Raw genomic sequence first — 18843 nt, forward strand, 5'->3', positions numbered from 1 at the left:
TTTCCTCCTTTCCCCAGCCTCGGGCTTCCTCCATTAAAGCAGAGAGAGAGACACAGGTACAACAGGACTTCAGGGATGGAGAGGTCCATGGCTTCCTTTACCTTTCCATGGATGGCCTTTTTGGGGAGGAGGTGGCTGAAGACTTGGAGTCCACAGAGTCTCTCCTGAAAGAAGAGAAACTGGAGATGAGATTCTCTTGTAGGGTAGCATCAGCACTGGTCTAGAGAGATCAGAGAAAGCATCCCGGAGCCAGGCCTGCTGGACTGAGGATGATGGAGCCCACCTGGACCACAGCTGCTTGGGAGAGGAAGCTCCAGGCAGTGCTGGCTGCTCACCCTCACCTACCCTCCATCCAATGAAGCAACACAAGGGAAGAAAACCTAATACACACCAGATATGTTACATGTGTTAGGTCATGTATTACTCATTATTAATAACTAATTCTCAGCAGGCCCCTCCTCTCCCTGCTGTCAGGCAGGCCTTGGCTAGCTGGAGTCCACGGAGATTAGAATTCCTGGGATTGCCTATTCTCATGAGGAGCTGGAGAAGATTGGCTTCAGCCTCTCCTGCAGGCACTTTAGGAGGAAGAGAGAAGTACACAGGCCTTGGAGACAGAAGAGCTGGGTTAAAACAGCAAGTGAAAAAACAGGGTACAAAATGAGACGTATGCTGTGCCTACAGTCATGCAAGAAAACCAGTGCCTAGAAGGAAAAACGATTGAAACAAAATACACCCAAACGCTAACCATGGTTATATTAGGGTGATGGGATTAGAAGTGAAACTTTTCCCCCATTTCCCAAAATGCATGTAGCTACATTCTTTTCATGATACAGAACGTATTTTTCCCTTTTTTTTTTTTTTTTTTGAGGAGATCAGCGCTGAGCTAACATCAGCCAATCCTCCTCTTTTTTTTTTTTTTTTTTGCTGAGGAAGACGGCCCTGGGCTAACATCTGTGCCTATCTTCCTCCACTTTATATGGGACGCCGCCACAGCATGGCTTACCAAGCAGTGCGTCGGTGCGCGCCCGGGATCCGAACCAGCGAACCCCGGGCCGCCGCAGCGGAGCGCGCGCACTTAACCACTTGCGCCACCGGGCCGGCCCCACGTATTTTTCCCTTTTATTGGTTTTATAAAATTTATCTGTGTGTAAATTGTTAACTCCCACTCCCACATCAGTTACCAGCTCTCCTTTTAATTCAGTGCATGTGTCACCTGCTAACATACTATATCATTTGCTTACCTATTATATGTGCTGTCTGACCACTCCCTGTGTAAATTCTGCAAGACCAGAGTTTGGGGGGTTTTGTTCACTGTGGTGGACACTGTCTGTGCCGCATCCATATTCCCTCGGGCATTCACTCTCCCAGTGCTGGGACCCACGGGCTTCCTTCTACAAGCTCCCCTGGGCCTCTGCACCGGAAGTGCTGGGGAGTTAATGACCCTAGGAGCAGCCCACGACCAGACACGTGGGGACTGGTGGATAAATACCCCAGCTCCCTTGGCCCTCAAGTGGGTCAACTTGAGGTGTGTTCTCCACTGTTCCCCAAAAGGATTTAAGCCCTGGTCACCCACGGCAGTAGCCTGCTCACTAACACACCCTGTGCTGGCTTCCTTCCCTTTCCTGTCTCACCTCCTCACTCCTCTATCTGCATTTCCTGAAGTCACTTCCCAAATAAACCCCTCGCACTTGACTCCATGTCTCAGGGTCTGCTTCTGGGGAACCCAATCTAACATATTCACTGATGTATCCCAAGCAAACAGAATGGTGTCTGCGCAGAGCAGGTGCTCCCAATGCTGTGAAGTCAAAAAGTACAGAAATATAAAAATTTAAAAAGTGGAAGAAGAAACCTCCCCAGAGGTAACAACTATTATGTTGAATGTCTTTCCTTCCAGATGTTTTTCTACATGCACACAGACATATATAACACAATTCTAGAAAGGGAGGCAACGACATGAGTTGTAATCCCAGCCCTGCCCCTGGACAGGTCATCCTCACCTGTCAAACGGGGAGAAGAGGACTTACATCTTGGGGCTGGCTAGGAAGAAGACATTAGATCATTTACATCCCTAAGCAGTTCCCGGCACAAAGAAGTCCTCGATGCTCCATAATCCTAGGCATCTGGTTTCTTGTTTTCCAGCTTGTGCAATGTTCCTGCATGGAATTCTAGCTCCCACCTCATCCTCTAAGTGGTTCGGGAGACAGTGGGTGAGACAGCTTCAGGGGCTAGCCTTAATTATTCTGTGGACCAGACCCATCCAGCTCCGGAACCTCACCCCAGATTAAACACAGAGGAGGCAGCAGAGAGGGAGAGAGGGAGACCCTCCTTCACACACCCCTGTGATCCCATGCCAGGCCCTGGGAGTTCCTCTGTGGGGTTCCTCCCCGGGTGCCCCATGGGGAAGCCAGGTGCAGGCCAGAGCGGGAAGCCAGAATTCTTGCAGTGAGAGAAAGGAGGGAAGACATGAGCCTCTATCCCAGAGACTCACCCTTTTCTGGCCCTTCCTCATTGCTTTTCTTTTTAGAACAAACCAGAAATATTCTACAGTTATTGCAAATGATCATTATGAAAACTATTCAGGAACATGAAAAAATGCTTAGAATACAACAGGAAGATAAATAAACAGGGACATAATAGTTTGTACACTCTGCCTGCAGGAATGGAAAAATTCTGTGTGTAAGTAGATCAGGACTGGGAGGGAAGAGGAAAAAATAAAAGCTGTTTCATTTGTTGAAAGTGGCACACTGGACAAATATTTTTCATTTTTATCTTAAATTTCACTAATGTGCTTCTAGTGTTTATATAATAAATAAGGATAATGAATTATTAAGAAAACTAAAAAGAAAGGAAGTTTATTAACTGAGCTGAAGTGGGACCCCTGCCGACTTGATTCTCCCGGCAAGGTGGGGAAACAACGTCCCCTCTCTCTGCTTAGCCACAGTGAGAGCTTCATTTCCCAGCTCTCCGGCTGTGGAAGGTAAGCTGGCATTAGCAATTGCACATCCCAGGAAAACGTTTAAGATGTTCTCAAATGTAAAATGCTGGTTACAAAACAGTATGTATAGCGCACTTCCAGTTTTATTAAGAAAATATAAATGTATACATATATGTTCTTAAAAGATGAAAAAGATACACATGAAAATGTTAACAGTGGTTATTTCTGCTATTTTCCTCTTGTGTTTGATTTTCTAAACTTTTTATACTAGACATGACTTACTGTTGAAATAAATAAATAAATGTATGTGGAAAGGTTAAAAAATAGTATATAGAGTTTAATTCATTTTATTAATACACAAAGTATTCTATGGGTAGTGAAGATGCATAGGAAAAAGCCTAGAAGGATATATATATGTGATTATATAAAGTTTATATATATTTATACACATGATTATATATATACTTGTCTCTAGATAGTGGATGATTATTTAGTTTCCTATTTGTATTTTTAAAACTTTCTACAATGATTAAATAATTACCTGTATAATAAAATAAATATACTACAAAATAGTTAAATTAAAACAATAAATATAATTAAAATATATTACAAATAAAACATTTTATTTTTAAGAAGAACTAAGAAAATGGTGCCCATTTTGCAGGTCACAATACTGAGTCTCAAAGACCAAGGGTGTGAATAAGTGGCCAAGTTCAGCCCAAAACTTGGCTTTCTGCTTTCCAACTGTTTCCTCTTCCATACCTGTTGTCCTTGTAGGCCTCTAAAAGAAATCCCTTTACGGATCATTCAGTAGGATTTGGGGATAGAGAAAAAAAAAAAAAAAAAAACGCATGTGTTCAGGCTGCCATCTTTACCCAATGGCTACACTCCCTATTCTACAGATTAGTCCCATATTCCATCTGGCCTCCTCTTCCAATAGTTCAGCCTCTAGTCTTTCAACTTCATCTCACGAGACCCCTCCCCATCCTGGTCCTTCATTTGCCAAAGTGCTCAGAACCAGACAGATGCTCCACACGTGGCCAGACCAGTGAGAGCAAGAATGTCCACAGCAGACTGCACTGGTAGGGCTGGGCCTAGCAATATTCAGTAAATGTTCACTTCATGCTGGGCACTGTGGATCAGAGGACCCCTGCCAGCCAACCTTCTAACCCCTTTGGGAAAACAAAACACACCACGTAAAAAGTTAAATGTCGGGCCGGCCCCGTGGCTTAGTGGTTAAGTGCGCGTGCTCCGCTACTGGCGGCCCGGGTTCGGATCCCGGGCGCGCACCGACGCACCGCTTCTCCGGCCATGCTGAGGCCACGTCCCACATACAGCAACTAGAAGGATGTGCAACTATGACACACAACTATCTACTGGGGCTTTGGGGGAAAATAAATAAATAAATAAAATCTTAAAAAAAAAAAATAAGTTAAATGTCAATTAGGATTCTCCAAGTGGGAAACAATTGCAAAATTAGCAAAATGAAAGGAACAGAACATAGAAAAGATTACGGAACCATTTGACAAGTGTTGCATTTTCAAAAGCAGACTATAAAATTGATGATAACTATAGAAAACAAAGAGAGAATAAAAAGAAAAATCATATACCAAAATATTGAGTGATTGTTTTTGGGTGGTGGGAACGTGGGTGATTTTTTTTCTACTTTTCTATATTTTCCATTATTTCTACAACAAATTTTTATCACTGTTACTTGCTTATTTTTAAAAAGTGCTATTATTTGTTCTGATTTCAAAAGCAATACAGGATCATTGTGGGAAAAAAACCAACAATGAAGATTTTAAAATTTTATTGTATAATATAGAATATGAAGCTCGTCTTAATCACAATCACATTGATATATTTTTGTTTTTTAAAAAAGTTTCAGGGGGCCGGCCTGGTGGTGCAAGCGGTTAAGTGTATGCGCTCTGCTGCAGCGGCCCGGGGTTCGCCACTTTGGATCCTGGGCACGCACTGACACACTGCTTGGCAAGCCATGCTGTGGCGGCATCCCATATAAAGTGGAGGAAGATGGGCACGGATGTTAGCCCAGTCTTCCTCAGCAAAAAAAAAAAAAAAAAAAAGAGGAGGATTGGCAGATGTTAGCACAGGGCTGACCTCTTCACAAAAAAATAAAAAAAGGTTCGTTATTTTTCCTTATTTAAAAATTAGTACATATTTATGGGAAAAAAATTAGAAAGACAAAAATTTTCAAAAAGAAGAAAAAAAACTCCTCTCAATTCTACCACCCAGAAATAATCACTATTAACCATCTTGGTGTATATCCTTTTCATCTTTTTTCCTATGCATATACATAAAATTCACTTATTAAATTTTTATAAAAACAGGATCATACTATATACGCTATGCAGTACACAGCTTCTCTTAATACTTAGTGAATACTTTCCCATGTCATTAAATATTCTTCTATCCTGCACTACTTCTCCATGGGGGCCCTACTGGCATTTTGTGTGTGTGTGTGTGTGTGAGGAAGATCAGCTCTGAGCTAACATCCATTGCCAATCTTCCTCATTAGCCCTGACCTAACATCCATGCCCATCTTCCTCTATTTTGTATGTGGGATGCCTCCACAGCATGGCTTGACGCGTGGTGCGTAGGTCCGCGCCCGGGATCTGAATCTGCAAACACCGGGCTGCCAAAGTGAAATGTGGGAACTTAACCACTATGCCACGAGGCTGGCCCCAACATGATGATTTTTAACGTGTAGGACTATTCTGTGCATTTCAGGATATGGAGCATCCTCTCTGCTCTAAGTTATTTTTACAACCAAAAATGGGAATAGTGTGGTGGAGGTCTACCTCCCTCCTGGTCAAGAATCACTCCTCTGACAGCATTGTTTCCTAAAGTGTTTTCCGCAGAACACTTATTTTATAGGATGATAACAAACATTCATTTAAAAAGGGTTCAGAGGAAAAAATGTTTCAGAAACGCCAGCTGAAAAATGTTACACACAGAACATATCCTGTTTAGGTTTAATCTGATTAATTCCTTAAAATGAATTCCTTGTAGTGGATATACTGGGCAAAAAGGTATGTACATTAAAAATGTTGATATATCGTGGATGGTATTGTCCATGTTATCTAGTACTGTCAGATACTATTCAGTTTTATCTCATACCACCCTCTTATCTATTAGATAAACAAGACCACCACCCCCCGCCCCACCCGCCCGCCAAGAAATTAAATGATTTGTCTAGTCACAAAGGGAATAGGTAGGATTTATTTACATATCCATGAGGGTTTTTATCCACCAGGATGGGTAAGACATTTGGGCCCTGGAAAGCCATGCAATTTTGGGGACCCTGGCTGGGGCGGGCAAGGGAGAGCGGGCACGAATTTGACACAAACAACAGTTCTTCTCAGCAGAGGTCTGGGGTCTGACAGACAAAGACTGGAATCCCACTCTGTCACATAATGGCTGTGTGACCTTGGGAAAGTCCCTGCTCCTCAACCTTCAGCTTCCTCATCACTGACAAAGGTGGAATATCAGCTGTGTTACTAGGCAACACTGCATATAGTGCAAATGACCCCTGATTGGTAAATTACATCTAGACAGGAAGGGCTATGAACAAACTATAAATAATTAGCGGAAAACCACAGCTTCTGGGCTGCCCCGAGTGCAGTGAATCTTGTTAACTGGTCCTTACCCTTGCTGGAATCCTGGAAGCTTTGTCAATGGGACTGTTATAAGATTTGGGACATGGGGCTTCTAAGTCAGGGGGTTCCCATTCATTGTAGTCTCATTCCCTGCAGCTGGGCTGTCACCTGGCTGGGCCAGAGAATAGCTCTGGACACTGTGTGGTCCCCTATGAGGCGTTTCTCATCTGGCTGATGAGAAACGCCTGTGTCTCCTGTCCCTGCATCCTTCTAGGTGACGCCAGTGCCAGGAGGCCTACTGGGGTCTTGTGAGTCCATCTGGTTGAGCCAAAGAAGACCCCCGGGGAGGCACCTTAGGCGATAATAACCATAACCACCTCCCGGGGGTGTGAGGATTAAATGAAGTTATATACACAGAGCTGCTGGCAGAGGATCTGACAAGTGTTGGCCCCCTTCTCTCCATCCCAGAAAAAATACCTGTCTTTGGGCTCTTCTCGTTTTTTCCTTGGTGGAGAAAGGCCTGCCTCTGGCTTCCAATCGGAACAGTCAATTCCTTTTTCCTTCTTCTTTGCTTTTTCTCTTTCTTCTCCTTTTTCTCCTTTGGGGGGTCCAGGGGAGTCTGAAAACAAAAGGGTGGCATTGTTCCTCAACTCGGCTCTGTCTCAGCAGGACCCAGCATGGCTTTGGGGAGGAAGAAGCAAAGGGCAGGGCCAGGGACAGCCACACACACACAAATATACATTTATACACAGATGCATATACAATCTGCATATATGGTACAGATCCACACACACAGAGGGATAGAAACATTTGCACACCCCCATGCACATATTTATACTAATGTGTACATATGGACATGTGCTATATATACAAACACCTACAAGCACACAGAAATACACACATAGGCACATGTACACAAAACTCGCATGTCTACAAATGTTGCACTTGTGTACACAAACACTTGACACTCTCCACTGGAGGCAATCTGTCATTTATTAAGTCATTCAACAAACATACGCTGAGTGCCTGCCAGGCACAGTTTCACCCCAGGTACTGGGAGAAAAACGTGGCCCAAGCCCACCTTGCCCCCTCTCACCCAGCAGCCGCTTCCAGTCTTTGATGAGGACTTTGGCCAAAGACACCACCTCCTTGTCCGAGCAGTGCTTGCGGATCCCATTAACGGCGACTCCAATCCTGGTGGTCTGCCAAGTGAGAGGGTGAGGGCTGGTCTGGGAATGGACACACATGACTGGCTGCCCCCTGCCCTGGCTCAACTACCCCTTCCCCCAGCCTCAGCCTCTCCAGAGCCCCAGCCCTGACCTACGGCCCTCAGTGAGGTCCAGTGCCCAAGGCCCAGCCCCTGCACAGAGGGATAACTGCGCTCTGGAGAGAAGCTGAGCTGGTGGTGGGGGCGGGGAGCGGGCAGGACCACCACCTGATGGGGAGGACCCCGCCCCATTCCCCACCCCCTGGTGTCTCTGAGCTCAAGTTTCAGCTCAAGACACAGCTCTGGTTACTACAGCTTGGGTCTGTGCCAAGTTTTTCAGGGCCAAGAGCTTCTGCTAACGTTTGGGGGCTACACGGGCAACACAGGGAGGATCTAAAAATGGGGGACTTTTCCCTCTCCGGGGATCACTGGCCTCTTGGATCCCACAGGCCCAGGGACTTGGGAATTGGGATATTCGAGCACAGCAAATCAGTCTTTCTCCTAGACCCAGAGGGCCTGCTGTGCTTGGAAGGTACCCTGCCCCCATCTAAATGCCTCAGGCCTCACCCTCTGCGCACCTTAAGGTCTCCCCTCCCACCAACCCTCCCCTCAGAAATTCCCCCCAGATCCCACCCTTGGAGGTCTCCCCCCACCAGGGTCTTTCCCTTCCCCAGAAGGTCTCCCCACACCCCCCAGGCACTGCCCCCAGGTCTCCCCACACCCACCCCACCTGGAGTAGCTGGATGGACATCTGACAGCTGTTCAGCTTCTTCAGAAGATCGAGGGCTCCTTCCTGTGGGAGGCCACAAGGTGAGGACTGAGGCCCCTGGGTTCTGCCCCAGGCCCCTCTCTGACCATTGTGTGGTGGTGGTGGAAAAGAGGGGGCGGGAGGTAGGAAGGAGACTGTTCCAGCTGCACGATACAGGGAGACAAGTGGTCGAAGGACAGGCAAGGGACACAGAGAAGGAGAGAGAAGGAAAATATTCTGCCCCAGAGCAGCTCCCTAACTTCATCTCTACCACCCAGCTGGTCAGGCCCCTCTGAGCGGGGTCCAGCCCTAACCCCTGGCCATTGGTTCTGCTGTTCCTTCTACCAGGCATGCTCTCCTGTTCCCCATCCCCTCCTCTAAAATTAATGACTTCACGGTTTATTGTTATTGCTTTTGTATAGTATCCTCCTCCCCTCACTTCCCAACTGCGAGTTTCTGCAGGGTGAGAACTGGGGCTTTTTTTTTTTTTTTTTTTACAGCTCTACTGAGGTATAATTGACATACAATAAACTGCACATATTGTAGGCTACAATTTGATGAGTTTTGACATCCGTATACACCCATGAAACCATCACTATAATCAAGATAAGAACGTAGCCATCATCCCCAAAAGTTTCCTGGCCTCTTCGTAATCCATCCCTCCTTGCACTGCCAACTCCAACCCCAGGCCACCACCATTCTTCTTTCTGTCACTATAGATGAGCCTGCATTTTTAAGGATTTTCTATACTGTCATGGACTCTTTTTTGTCTGGCTTCTTTCACTCAGTGTAATTATTTTGAGATTCATCCATGTTGCTGTGTAGATCAATAGTTCCTTTTTGTTGCTGAGTAGTATTTCATTGTATGGATGTACCACACTTTCTTTATCCATTCACCTGTTGATGGGACTTGTGGGTAGTTTCTAGTCCGGGGTACTACAGATAAGCTGCTAGGAACATTCATGTACAGTGTTTGTGTGGACATATACTTTCATTTCTCTTAGGTAAAGAAGATTGTTTTCATCTCTGAGGCCTCAAGGTTCAGCACACAGCCCAGTGGTCCCTGAGTGAATGAATAAAGCAGACAGAAGAAGGTGGGAGGGGAGGGCAGGAGGAGAAGAAAGGAGACTCGATTTGCAAATCTGCTGGCTGGGGCTGGCCCTGTGGCTTAGCGGTTAAGTGCGTGCGTTCCGCTGTTGGCAGCCCGGGGTTCACATCCCGGGCGCGCACCGACGCACGACTTCTCCAGCCATGCTGAGGCTGCATCCCACATACAGCAACTAGAAGGATGTGCAGCTATGACGTACAACTACCTACTGGGGCTTTGGGGGAAAAAAAAAAAAAAAGATGTAGACTCAAAAGCCTTAAAAAAAAAAAAAAAAAGAAAAGAAAATCTGCTGGCTGCCAGACCCCGAACAACCTCTGACTCATTTCAACCTTCTCTTCCCTCCCACCCACTTCCTAGAAGCCAACCCTAGTCTCCTGTCCCGAGATCGGTTTCCTGGGGAGCACATACAGACGGTGTGCTGTATGTCCCTTGCCCTGGCCCCACTGTGTGGTTCCAGCTGCCAAACCCCACACTGCCAGGTTTCCTGGACCACGTCCCAAGATCTGCCCTCTGTCAGTCCTCAGCCTCCCTTTGCTGGGGTTCACAGCGTGTTTTCAGAAGTGTGATCTGTGGGTGCGTGTGCATGTAAACTTACGGGCATATGACTCTGCGTGTTACCAGGAATTAAAGGCTTACTATATGCTGGGCTGCGTTCTGAGTATTTTACGTACATTTATCTTGTGCAACTCTCACAATGACCCTATAAGGTAGGTACTATTACTATGCTCATTTTTACAGAATTATTATCCCATTTTCACAGAAGAGGACTCCAAGAAACAGAAAGGTTACATCATTTGCCCAAAGTTACAGGAACTGAGCTGGGATTCAAACTCAAGCCTTTTGGGCTTGAACCACTATACAAACCGTATAGGTATGAACATAGATCTGTCTAGATGTGTACAGGCATGCAATACCAACATGGGTAAGTGCAGTGGTATGTTGGTCAATGTTTAATAATGAGTTCTCCAGGGAAAAAAAAACCTTTGTAGTGTTTGCCAATTTCTATGCTGTAAATACTGCTCCATGGCCAATTTCAAGCTACCAACAAGCTGTCACTGAAGGAGGTATTAGAAAGAGATTGCAGTATCAATACCATTATATAGTATTTCCACCATGTTGATATAATAGAGGTAAATAACCTCTAGACCATAGATGGCAGTGAAATAATTAGGAAGTGATAGTTTTGGAGTATTTATTACTGTTGTTTTTAATATAATTTATTTAATTGTAAGCCTATACTTTAGTTTGAAAATAATGGCTATATTTAACAACTGGCTTGCAAAATCCTGAAAATTCAACATCAGTGTTAAGCCGGTTCCAGCTCACCACTGGGTGTGTGTCTCTGTATGGCACACTATGTTAAGTGGGTCATGTTGGAGAAGAATAGCCCTGAGCCCCAGTTGTAGCTGGGCTCACAGAGCCTTGTGCAAGTGTTGCCAGGTGTGTCTCTCTGCGTGCACGCATGGGATGTGTAGCCAGTAATATTTCTGGTCCAGGGGTGGAGCTGTGCATAGGCGGCTGGAAGCATAATGTGTTTATTTGTCTTTGTGGGATGATGCCTGTGTTACAAGCTCTGAATGTGTAAGTGTGGCTGTTGGCTAAGCCTGTAGCTTTGCACGTCTGGGTGCAGCTGTGTTATGTGCATGCACGCAAGTGTGTAGTTGTCTTTGCGCGTCTTTCTGTAAACGTAGTGGCCAGTGTGTCTGTCATGTCAGAGTCAGTAGCCACGTCATATGCAGTCATTATGTTCATAGCTGCTTGTTTAACTGTTGTGTGTGGCTGCGTGTGTGGAGCTGTTTGTTGCGTGTAATTATGTGTAAGTGTAGCTGTGACTGCTGCTGTTTGAAGCTCTTTCAGTTGGTGTGCGCTCACAGCATCTGACAAAAGCCCTAAGGGCTGGGGCTTCAGTAACTGGCAGTAAACCCTGGGCCTGAGCTGCAACGTGGAGGATCCGTCTTATTACAGGAAGTGTGTCCTCCTCTCCCTTACCACCACTGGGCGGGCCCACTTTCACTCCCGGAGCAGGCCCCACCTCTCGGCCGCAGGCCCAGAGCTCTCTGTGCCCCCCCAGATGCTGCCCAGAGCCCAGGCGCAGACGTGGCTGCACACTGGCTCTGTGCTGCAGGGACCCTGTGGCCAGACTCGCATCCTTCCTGGAGAGAGCTCCGGTACTTTTACAAGAACCCATCCCCAAAGGACACCATTTCCTCTTCCCATTTCACAGAAGAGGAAATCGAGGCCCAGAGAGGGAAAGCAGAGTGGTGGGCCTAGGGCCATAAAAGGAGGGAGAAGGGGCTAGGGCAGGCCCCTTCCTCCTCAGCCTGAGCTCTGCTCCCAACCCAGCTGCCTTTCTCAGGTCTCCTAAGCCTCCCCATCACATCCCCCGCCCCCCACCTCTCTCCCCCAGAGGCCCAGAATCTGCTGGCCCAAACCTGGGGTCAGCAAGGGGCAGGGCTGGGATAACCTGTGCACTTGAGGTGGAATTGAGCTCAGATGACCTGGGCTGGGCTCTGCGGCCGCTAGTTGGGAAAATGCCCCCATGAGGTGAGGCTCAGTTTTGGTGATTTTGGAGGACCCTGGAATGGGGGCAGGTGGCGGCTGGGAGTGTGAGAGTGAGAAATTCCCAGCACTGTGGGTTTCTGTGCAAAACAGGGGCTGTTCTCTAACTGACCGAGCACCTGGAGTCCTACTAAGAGCTTTACACACCTGTCTCACCTCTTCCACCCTCACCGCCACCGCCCAGCAAACATCAGTGACACTCCTTCCCAGGAGGCAGGCAATCTCACCGCCTCCTTACCGATGAAGAAACCGAGGCTCTGGCCTGCATACGGACACCAACTCTTTACTGCCCATGTCTACTCTAGGGCTCCCTGACGCTCCATGGCTCCAGCCACCTTTCCCTCCTCCCTGCCTGAAAACCTGCCTTAAGGTCCATCTCTTTCCCAAGCTCCTAGGGTCACAGAAAGCGCTGGAAGCGCAGGTCCTGCTCCAAGTGGCTATGGATGGCGGGAGGAGGAGGGCCCTCCGGGCTACCCTCCCCTCTCTTTCCTCCTGAGGTGCGCCCAGACCCTCCCTGACCCAAAGTCAAGTTTGCTCTGGCCAGGCATCCGGGCAGCCGCCGGTCTAAGGCAAAGATCATGGGAAGGATAAATATTAACTTCAACTCGGCCTGCGCTCCGAGCCCCTGGCACTGAGCGCCCAGGGACCTGCAGGTAGGACTGCCAGCCCTGATTCCCCTCAAGCTCCGGGTCCAGGTCCCCCTCACAACCCAGGCCTCCAGCCCGTCCCCCTCCCCCCGCCCCGCGGGCCCCGAGGGCGGGCGCCGCGGCGGCCCCGCACCTGTTCGGCCCCCGCCCGCCGGGGCCCCACCCCGCGGCCGAGGAAAGGGAAAGTTGCAAACAGAACCTCTCCTGGCGCCCCAAGCTGTAGGGTCGCGGGATCCGCGGCCCTGCGCCCCTCTTCCCCCAGATCCGCTCCCCGGGTGCAGGGTAGACGCGGCACAGCACCCCTCATCAGCTCAAGTTTCTTTGCTCCTTCTCAGGGCACCCAGGATTTTGTTCCCCCCGTCGCCCCTCCCCCCGCCCCGCCGCTCCCCGGGCTTTGCACACGCCGAGTCCCGAGACTCCGAAAGTCCTTTTCCAGGTCCCGGTCTCTTCACTCGCTTTCCCGGGCCCTGCACAAGCTACCCAGCGGCCCCCGAACCCCACAGGTCCAGAGGGACGTGCGCCCAGAGGGTCTTCGGGCTCGCATGATCCCCCCCAGCGCCCCAGGCTATGCACACACCCACCCCGAGGTGTCCAGCAGCCCCCAAGGGGCACCGAGCCCTGCTCCAGCCGCGCCTCCCTCGGGTCCCTGAGTCCTGCACGCGCCTCCCGGGCGCTCCGCCAGCCCGTGCCCCCGGGACTCCCCGGCTCGCACGCGCCGCGCCTCCCGGGGACGGGGGCTGTGGCCCAAACTCTGCAGCCTCACCGTGTTCTTCCTGGCCACCATCTTCTCTAGCTTTTTGGCGATCCTCAGCAGCTCCTCTTCCTGGCCCATGGTGGCCCACGACGCCCGGCGGGGCGAGGGGAGCGGGGGCAGCAACTGGGCCTCGGGGGCAGGAGGCGCAAAGGCGGAGGGCGCGCCACCCGCGCGGGCCCCAAACACACACGGCACACACGCCTGGCGGGGGCGGGGCTCTCCCCCACACCCCCCTCGGCCGGCCTGCCTCCAAACGTGGGGGAGGGGTGGCGCGCGCTAAATATAGACTTCAAGGACTTGCTCGGGCAAAGATTGCCCGCGCCGGCCAGTCGGGCCTCCCGAGAGGGACGAGGCTGCGAGAGAGGGCCCTTCAGCTCGGGCCCTTCCTGGGGGGCCAGGGGCTGAAGAGAGACTGGGGGAGGAGGGGGGTCTCTGGCGAGTGGGGAGCCCGTCGTCCCGGGACACGAGAGGCTGTCGCTGCGAGGAGGGAGCCTGAGGGCGCCTCGGAGCTCCGGGAAGACTTCTGGGCTCCCGCGTCTCTGCTCCGTTGCAGCTCAAAGCGGGCGGATCTAGCTCCGTGCCGATGCCCCAGTGGGGGCAACTTGGTGTACTGGGATCACGTTTTTGTGCACTGGGATCACGTTTTTGTGCACGGTCATTAAATCCAACTCTGCTCTATCCTGTGCTTACACATATATCCAGGCCCCCTCTGCTGCCGTCTATTTGTGTGTGTGTGTGAGGAAGATTGGCCCTGGGCTGACATCCGTGCCCATCTTTCTCCACTTCATATGTGGGACGCCTGCCACTGTCCGCGCCCTGTTCGGAACCTGCGGACCCCGGGCCGCCGAAGCGGAGCGCGCGAACTTCACCACCACGCCAAAGGGCCGGCCCCTATTTTGTTTGTCACAGTAAAGTTTTGCGTTTCTAACAACTTCCCCGAGTGCTACCGGTGCTGCTTCTCCCAGGACTGCTCTCTGAGTAGTGAGGGCTTGGGAGATTGTTAAGTGCACCAGACTTGGAGAAATACTGATCCCGGTGCATGGGTGCCCTTATTTATTCAGGGTCAGGCTACCGCCTCCCCAGTGGGTTTGGGTCTGGAAGGGTCCATTTTGGGTGGAGGGGAGGAAACAGCATTGTGCCCCCACAGCTGTGCACACATCTGTGGAAGGACCTTCCAAGTGTCCCCAGCAGACCCGTGAAGGGTCCTAAACAAGTGAGTTTAATTAACAGAAAATGATCTTTATTGCCGGGAGGATGCTTAGGGACCTAGAGTGGAGGCATGAAAAGTAGTCCACAGTGTGTGCAGGGTGGGGAGCTGTGGTTTGGGGTGCTCACTGAAATCTCCAGACTTTCCTGAGAGAACCTTAGAGAACCCCATCCCAGCCTGGGTCATGGAGACAGCGTAGTGTGGATTCATGTGGCTTCTAACTGCTGCTGTGTGACCTGGGACAAAGCTAGGAAGAGGTGGGTTTTTTCATTCATTCAACAAATATGTATTGAGTGTCCAAGCAAGGAACAAGACAGACCCAGTCTCAGCAAGCTTGAGATTTGGTCTGTAGGCAAGAGAAACCCTAACCGAATTTGGACACACATCAATTCTGTATTATCACAACTGGGGTGAGGGTCAGGAAGAAGGGGGGATACCTTAAGGACACATTTGAGGGGACCTGCATCAGTTGAGGTGTCATCTTCTCTGAAGAAACGAAGTTTAAACTTTGGGCAGAAGTGCAGGGTGGGATTTGGGGGGAGGAAGGGAGTGTTCACGTGAGAGGAAGAAACATTCATTCATTCAACGTATATTTATTTAGCACCTACTTAGTACCAGGCAGTTCTACCCTGAGCATCCAGGGAGGAACAAACTGCTCCTCCTGGAGTTCCCAATGTGCAAAGCTTAGGGGAGGGAGGGTGCTTGGCTGTCAGGAAATCGGCGTGGCTGCAGCACCGAGGTGAGAGGAGTGTGGCGAGAGGCGGGGCAGAAGGTCGTAGGTGGGCGGGGTCTGCCACGCAAAGCGTTGTAGGCCACTTTGAGGAGGTTAGACTTGAACGGTTTTGGGTTTGAGGAGTCTCTTGGCCAAGCCCCTAGGAAGTCCGTCTGGGTTGAAGGGACAGCTGTCTGCAGTTACTTAGGATTGCCTTTTAAAAAATAAAAGCAGATTTAATTTTCCTCAACTTCCACCCAGTTCCCACCCTGAGGTGTGTGACATTAAAAGAAGCCAAGACGCCCACATCATCAGGGCTGAAGGACACTAAGAAAACATCAAGTCTGACCCCTTCATTGTACAGATGAGAAGACTGAGGCTGAGAGAGGCCCAGGGTTGCACTGCTCAACCGTATCGGACTCTGCTGGTACCCACCATATCCCCCTGCCTGCCCAGTCTCCCTGGAGATCTCTGGCAGGCAATTCCTGGACACACCTCCGACAGCTTTCCACATCTCTCTGAGGGCTTCCGGGCAGGCTGGAGGTGCTTGGGGACTGACACCCCCAGGAAGGACCCCAGAGTTGGTGGTAAACACACCAATGTCTTCACTCTCCGTGGGACAACTTGAAGGCATGTTCTAATCAGTATAGTCTCTCACAGGTCCCCAACAAGATAAGCCCTAGTGGCTCACGGTGGTAGCCCCTCATTAACACACTTTTTATTGTTTTTTGCCCTGTTTCACTTCCCTACTCCCTCATTATGTTTCCTGGGATCACTTCACAAATAATAAACTACTTGTCCCCAAATCCTGTCTTGGGGGAAATGAAATTGAGACAGGGACTGTGGCAGAGCTAAACCACAGGTCTCCAGACTCCTCATCCAGTGCTCTTTCCTCCACACCTGGGTTTCCCAACCTCCGCACTATTAACATTTTGGACTAGATAATTCATTGCTGTGAGGGGCAGAGCTGTGCATTATAGGATGTTTATTTAGCAGCATCCCTGACCTCTAGCCACTAGATGCCAGTAGCACCTTCCAGTTGGGAGCAATCAAAAATGTCTCTGCATTGCCAAATGTCCCCTGGGCCAAAGTTGCCTCTGGTTGCAAACCATTGCACTACACCAGGCTGTCTCCTTTACTGGGTCCAGAGAAAGAATTCCAAGCCCTAAGATTCCCTGCCCTTCCCTATTGCTCTTCAGATCACATAAATGAAACCACTAGAATTTACTCAAAAAAATCCTTTATTAGACATGAGTGAAATAACAAGTCTGAGATGAACAAAACCAGACACTGAGGGCTCAGAAGACAACCTTGTTCCTGTGGGAACACAGACCAGTCAGGTCTCCAGAGTAAACAGTCCAGCCTCCCGGGCCAGACTGCCGCGTTGGCCGTTGGCACCCTCTGGCCTCCCGTTTGGCCTGGCCCATCCCTGCCAGGGCCTGGTGCCCAGCGACCGTAAGGTTGGGGTGTTAAAGACTGAGGATGGTCTGGATATATTCTAACATGGGGCTGAAAGCCATGCTAGAAATTCGTGCCCTGGGAAGTAGAGCCTGTAACTGTTTGCCCTCCCATTTCTATCACTCCGCTTTCTCCTTTCTGGGCCCGTTCCTCCCCTGAGACCGAAAGGCTCCTGAGTTGACCGAGAAAGAGAGAAGTGAGGATCAATCATCCCGGACCGTTGCTTTCCTTCCTTCCTTAGAGGATTTAGACTCCTCTAAATCAAGGAGAGTGGGCACATGCGGGTGAGGCCTACTCTACTTCCCGGCTGGGGAGCGTGGCAGAGGTCCCCCAGGAGGCTGTGCTGACCCTCAAAAGGGGTGATATTTAGAACACTTATTTAACAGCCAGAAGAGCACGGGCATTGACCAGCCAGAATGGAAATGGGCTGCAGGCAGCTGCCGTGTCACACAGGGGCAAACCAGCTGATTGTCAGCCTGCCCGAGCCCAGGACCATCCCCAGGACTAGCCCTGCCCATTCCCAAGCCCAACTTCTGGAACCAGCTTCCCAGCAAGGGACCGCCTCTGCAGGACCCTTGTCTTATTCATGTGGCATACGTAGAGCTGGAACTCAGTAAAAGAATACTAGACTAATGAAAGGCTGAGAAGACAGTCCCTAGTCTGGCAGAATCCCTGGTCTGGACAGGGAGAATGATGAAGGTGGGCTGGTCCTACTCTTGTGGAGCCCCCAGACTGATGGAAGAAACACAGTCCTGGTCTGATAAGGGATTGAGGGTTCTGCAGCTGAAGCTAGCTCAGGAGATCCAGCCATAGGGCTCCCTGGCCCCTGGCGGGTAATGAGATAGAGGGGAAAGAACCACCATCATCCCTAACATGGAAGGGTCCAGTGTCCTTGGCGGGGGCACGGGCCCGTTGCAGGGAGGAAGGCCAGCCACAAAAGCACAAGGAACAGAGACAGCAAGACCTAAGGGAATGAACACCTCAGCTCCCCAGTCTTGTGGGCTCAAGTCCTAGCTCTGAACGTTGGGGTCCAGCATGGGGGTGGTCCAGGCATGCAAGGACCAGCAAGGAGCTAGTCTTGCAAAAGCTGCACAGAACTTGCCGGGAGAACCCCAGTCCTTGAGCCCTCTCCTTCAGCGAAGCCAATCTGGGGAGAGAAGAATGAAAATTGACATTTTCTAAGCACCTATTATACACCGGCTGTTTTATTTATTTATTTATTTTGTGAGGAAGATTAGCCCTGAGCTAACATCCATTGCCAATCCTCCTCTTTTTGCTGAGGAAGACTGGCCCTGGGCTAATATCCATGCCCGTCTTCCTCTACTTTATATGGCATGCCTGCTACAGCATGGCTTGACAAGCGGTGTGTCACTCTGTGCCTGGGATCCGAAGCTGCGAACCCAGGGCCGCCGAAGCGTGAACTTAACTGCTATGCCACTGGGCTGGCCCCCACACCAGCTGTTTATCTTCCTCAGTTTCACTACTGTCCTATGGTGGGGTGGATGAAATTATCCCCATTTTACAGGCGATGAAACTGAGGCTTGAGGAAGGGAAGCCACTTTTCCAAGCCTCCACATTCTAAAGCCCGGGTTCTTATTATCATACATGTCTCAACAACAGGCATAAACTAAATGCTGGGTGACGGATACCTGGTTGTGGACACATATTTGTGTCTGGTGCCTGACTATGATGGACTGAGGATGACGACTCCTCAGAGAGACCCAGCTCCTGCTCCCGCTATGCCCCACTCCCAGCACACACAACCAACACCAGCCCTGAGGAATCCCCAGGGAACAAGGAACAAAGGAGGCTTCTTTTTCGCCACAACTGGCCTGTCCTATGCCCACTCCCAGGTTCCTCAACTACACATGTGTGATTGTTTGAGACTTTG

The 18843-nt window shown here is 50.0% G+C and overlaps 2 protein-coding genes across 5 annotated transcripts in view; both read right to left on the reverse strand.

Moving 5' to 3' along the window:
- Window positions 1-13762, reverse strand: part of TCEA3 (transcription elongation factor A3) — a 35001-nt gene extending 21239 nt beyond the window's left edge. Inside the window, exons 1-5 of the mRNA XM_058553204.1 lie at window positions 13585-13762; window positions 8490-8552; window positions 7649-7754; window positions 7030-7171; window positions 102-164 (exon numbers count right to left, since the gene is read on the reverse strand). Coding sequence (XP_058409187.1) covers window positions 102-164; window positions 7030-7171; window positions 7649-7754; window positions 8490-8552; window positions 13585-13653 — 443 coding nt within the window. The 5' untranslated portion in view covers window positions 13654-13762. The remainder of the gene's footprint in view (window positions 1-101; window positions 165-7029; window positions 7172-7648; window positions 7755-8489; window positions 8553-13584) is intronic.
- A 2617-nt stretch (window positions 13763-16379) lies between these two features.
- Window positions 16380-18843, reverse strand: part of ASAP3 (ArfGAP with SH3 domain, ankyrin repeat and PH domain 3) — a 46846-nt gene continuing 44382 nt past the window's right edge. For 2 of the 4 annotated variants that reach the window (XM_058553201.1, XM_058553199.1), the window contains exon 26: window positions 18038-18099. Coding sequence is in view for 2 of the 4 variants with exons in the window: in XM_058553197.1 (XP_058409180.1) it covers window positions 18025-18099 (75 nt within the window). In the remaining 2 variants the exon portion in view is untranslated. Of the gene's footprint in view, window positions 18100-18843 lie in introns of all 4 variants that reach the window. The other 2 variants (XM_058553197.1, XM_058553198.1) reach the window with 2 other exon arrangements.

The sequence above is a fragment of the Diceros bicornis genome, chromosome 13, assembly GCF_020826845.1.
Source record: "Diceros bicornis minor isolate mBicDic1 chromosome 13, mDicBic1.mat.cur, whole genome shotgun sequence".
Classification (NCBI taxonomy): domain Eukaryota; kingdom Metazoa; phylum Chordata; class Mammalia; order Perissodactyla; family Rhinocerotidae; genus Diceros; species Diceros bicornis.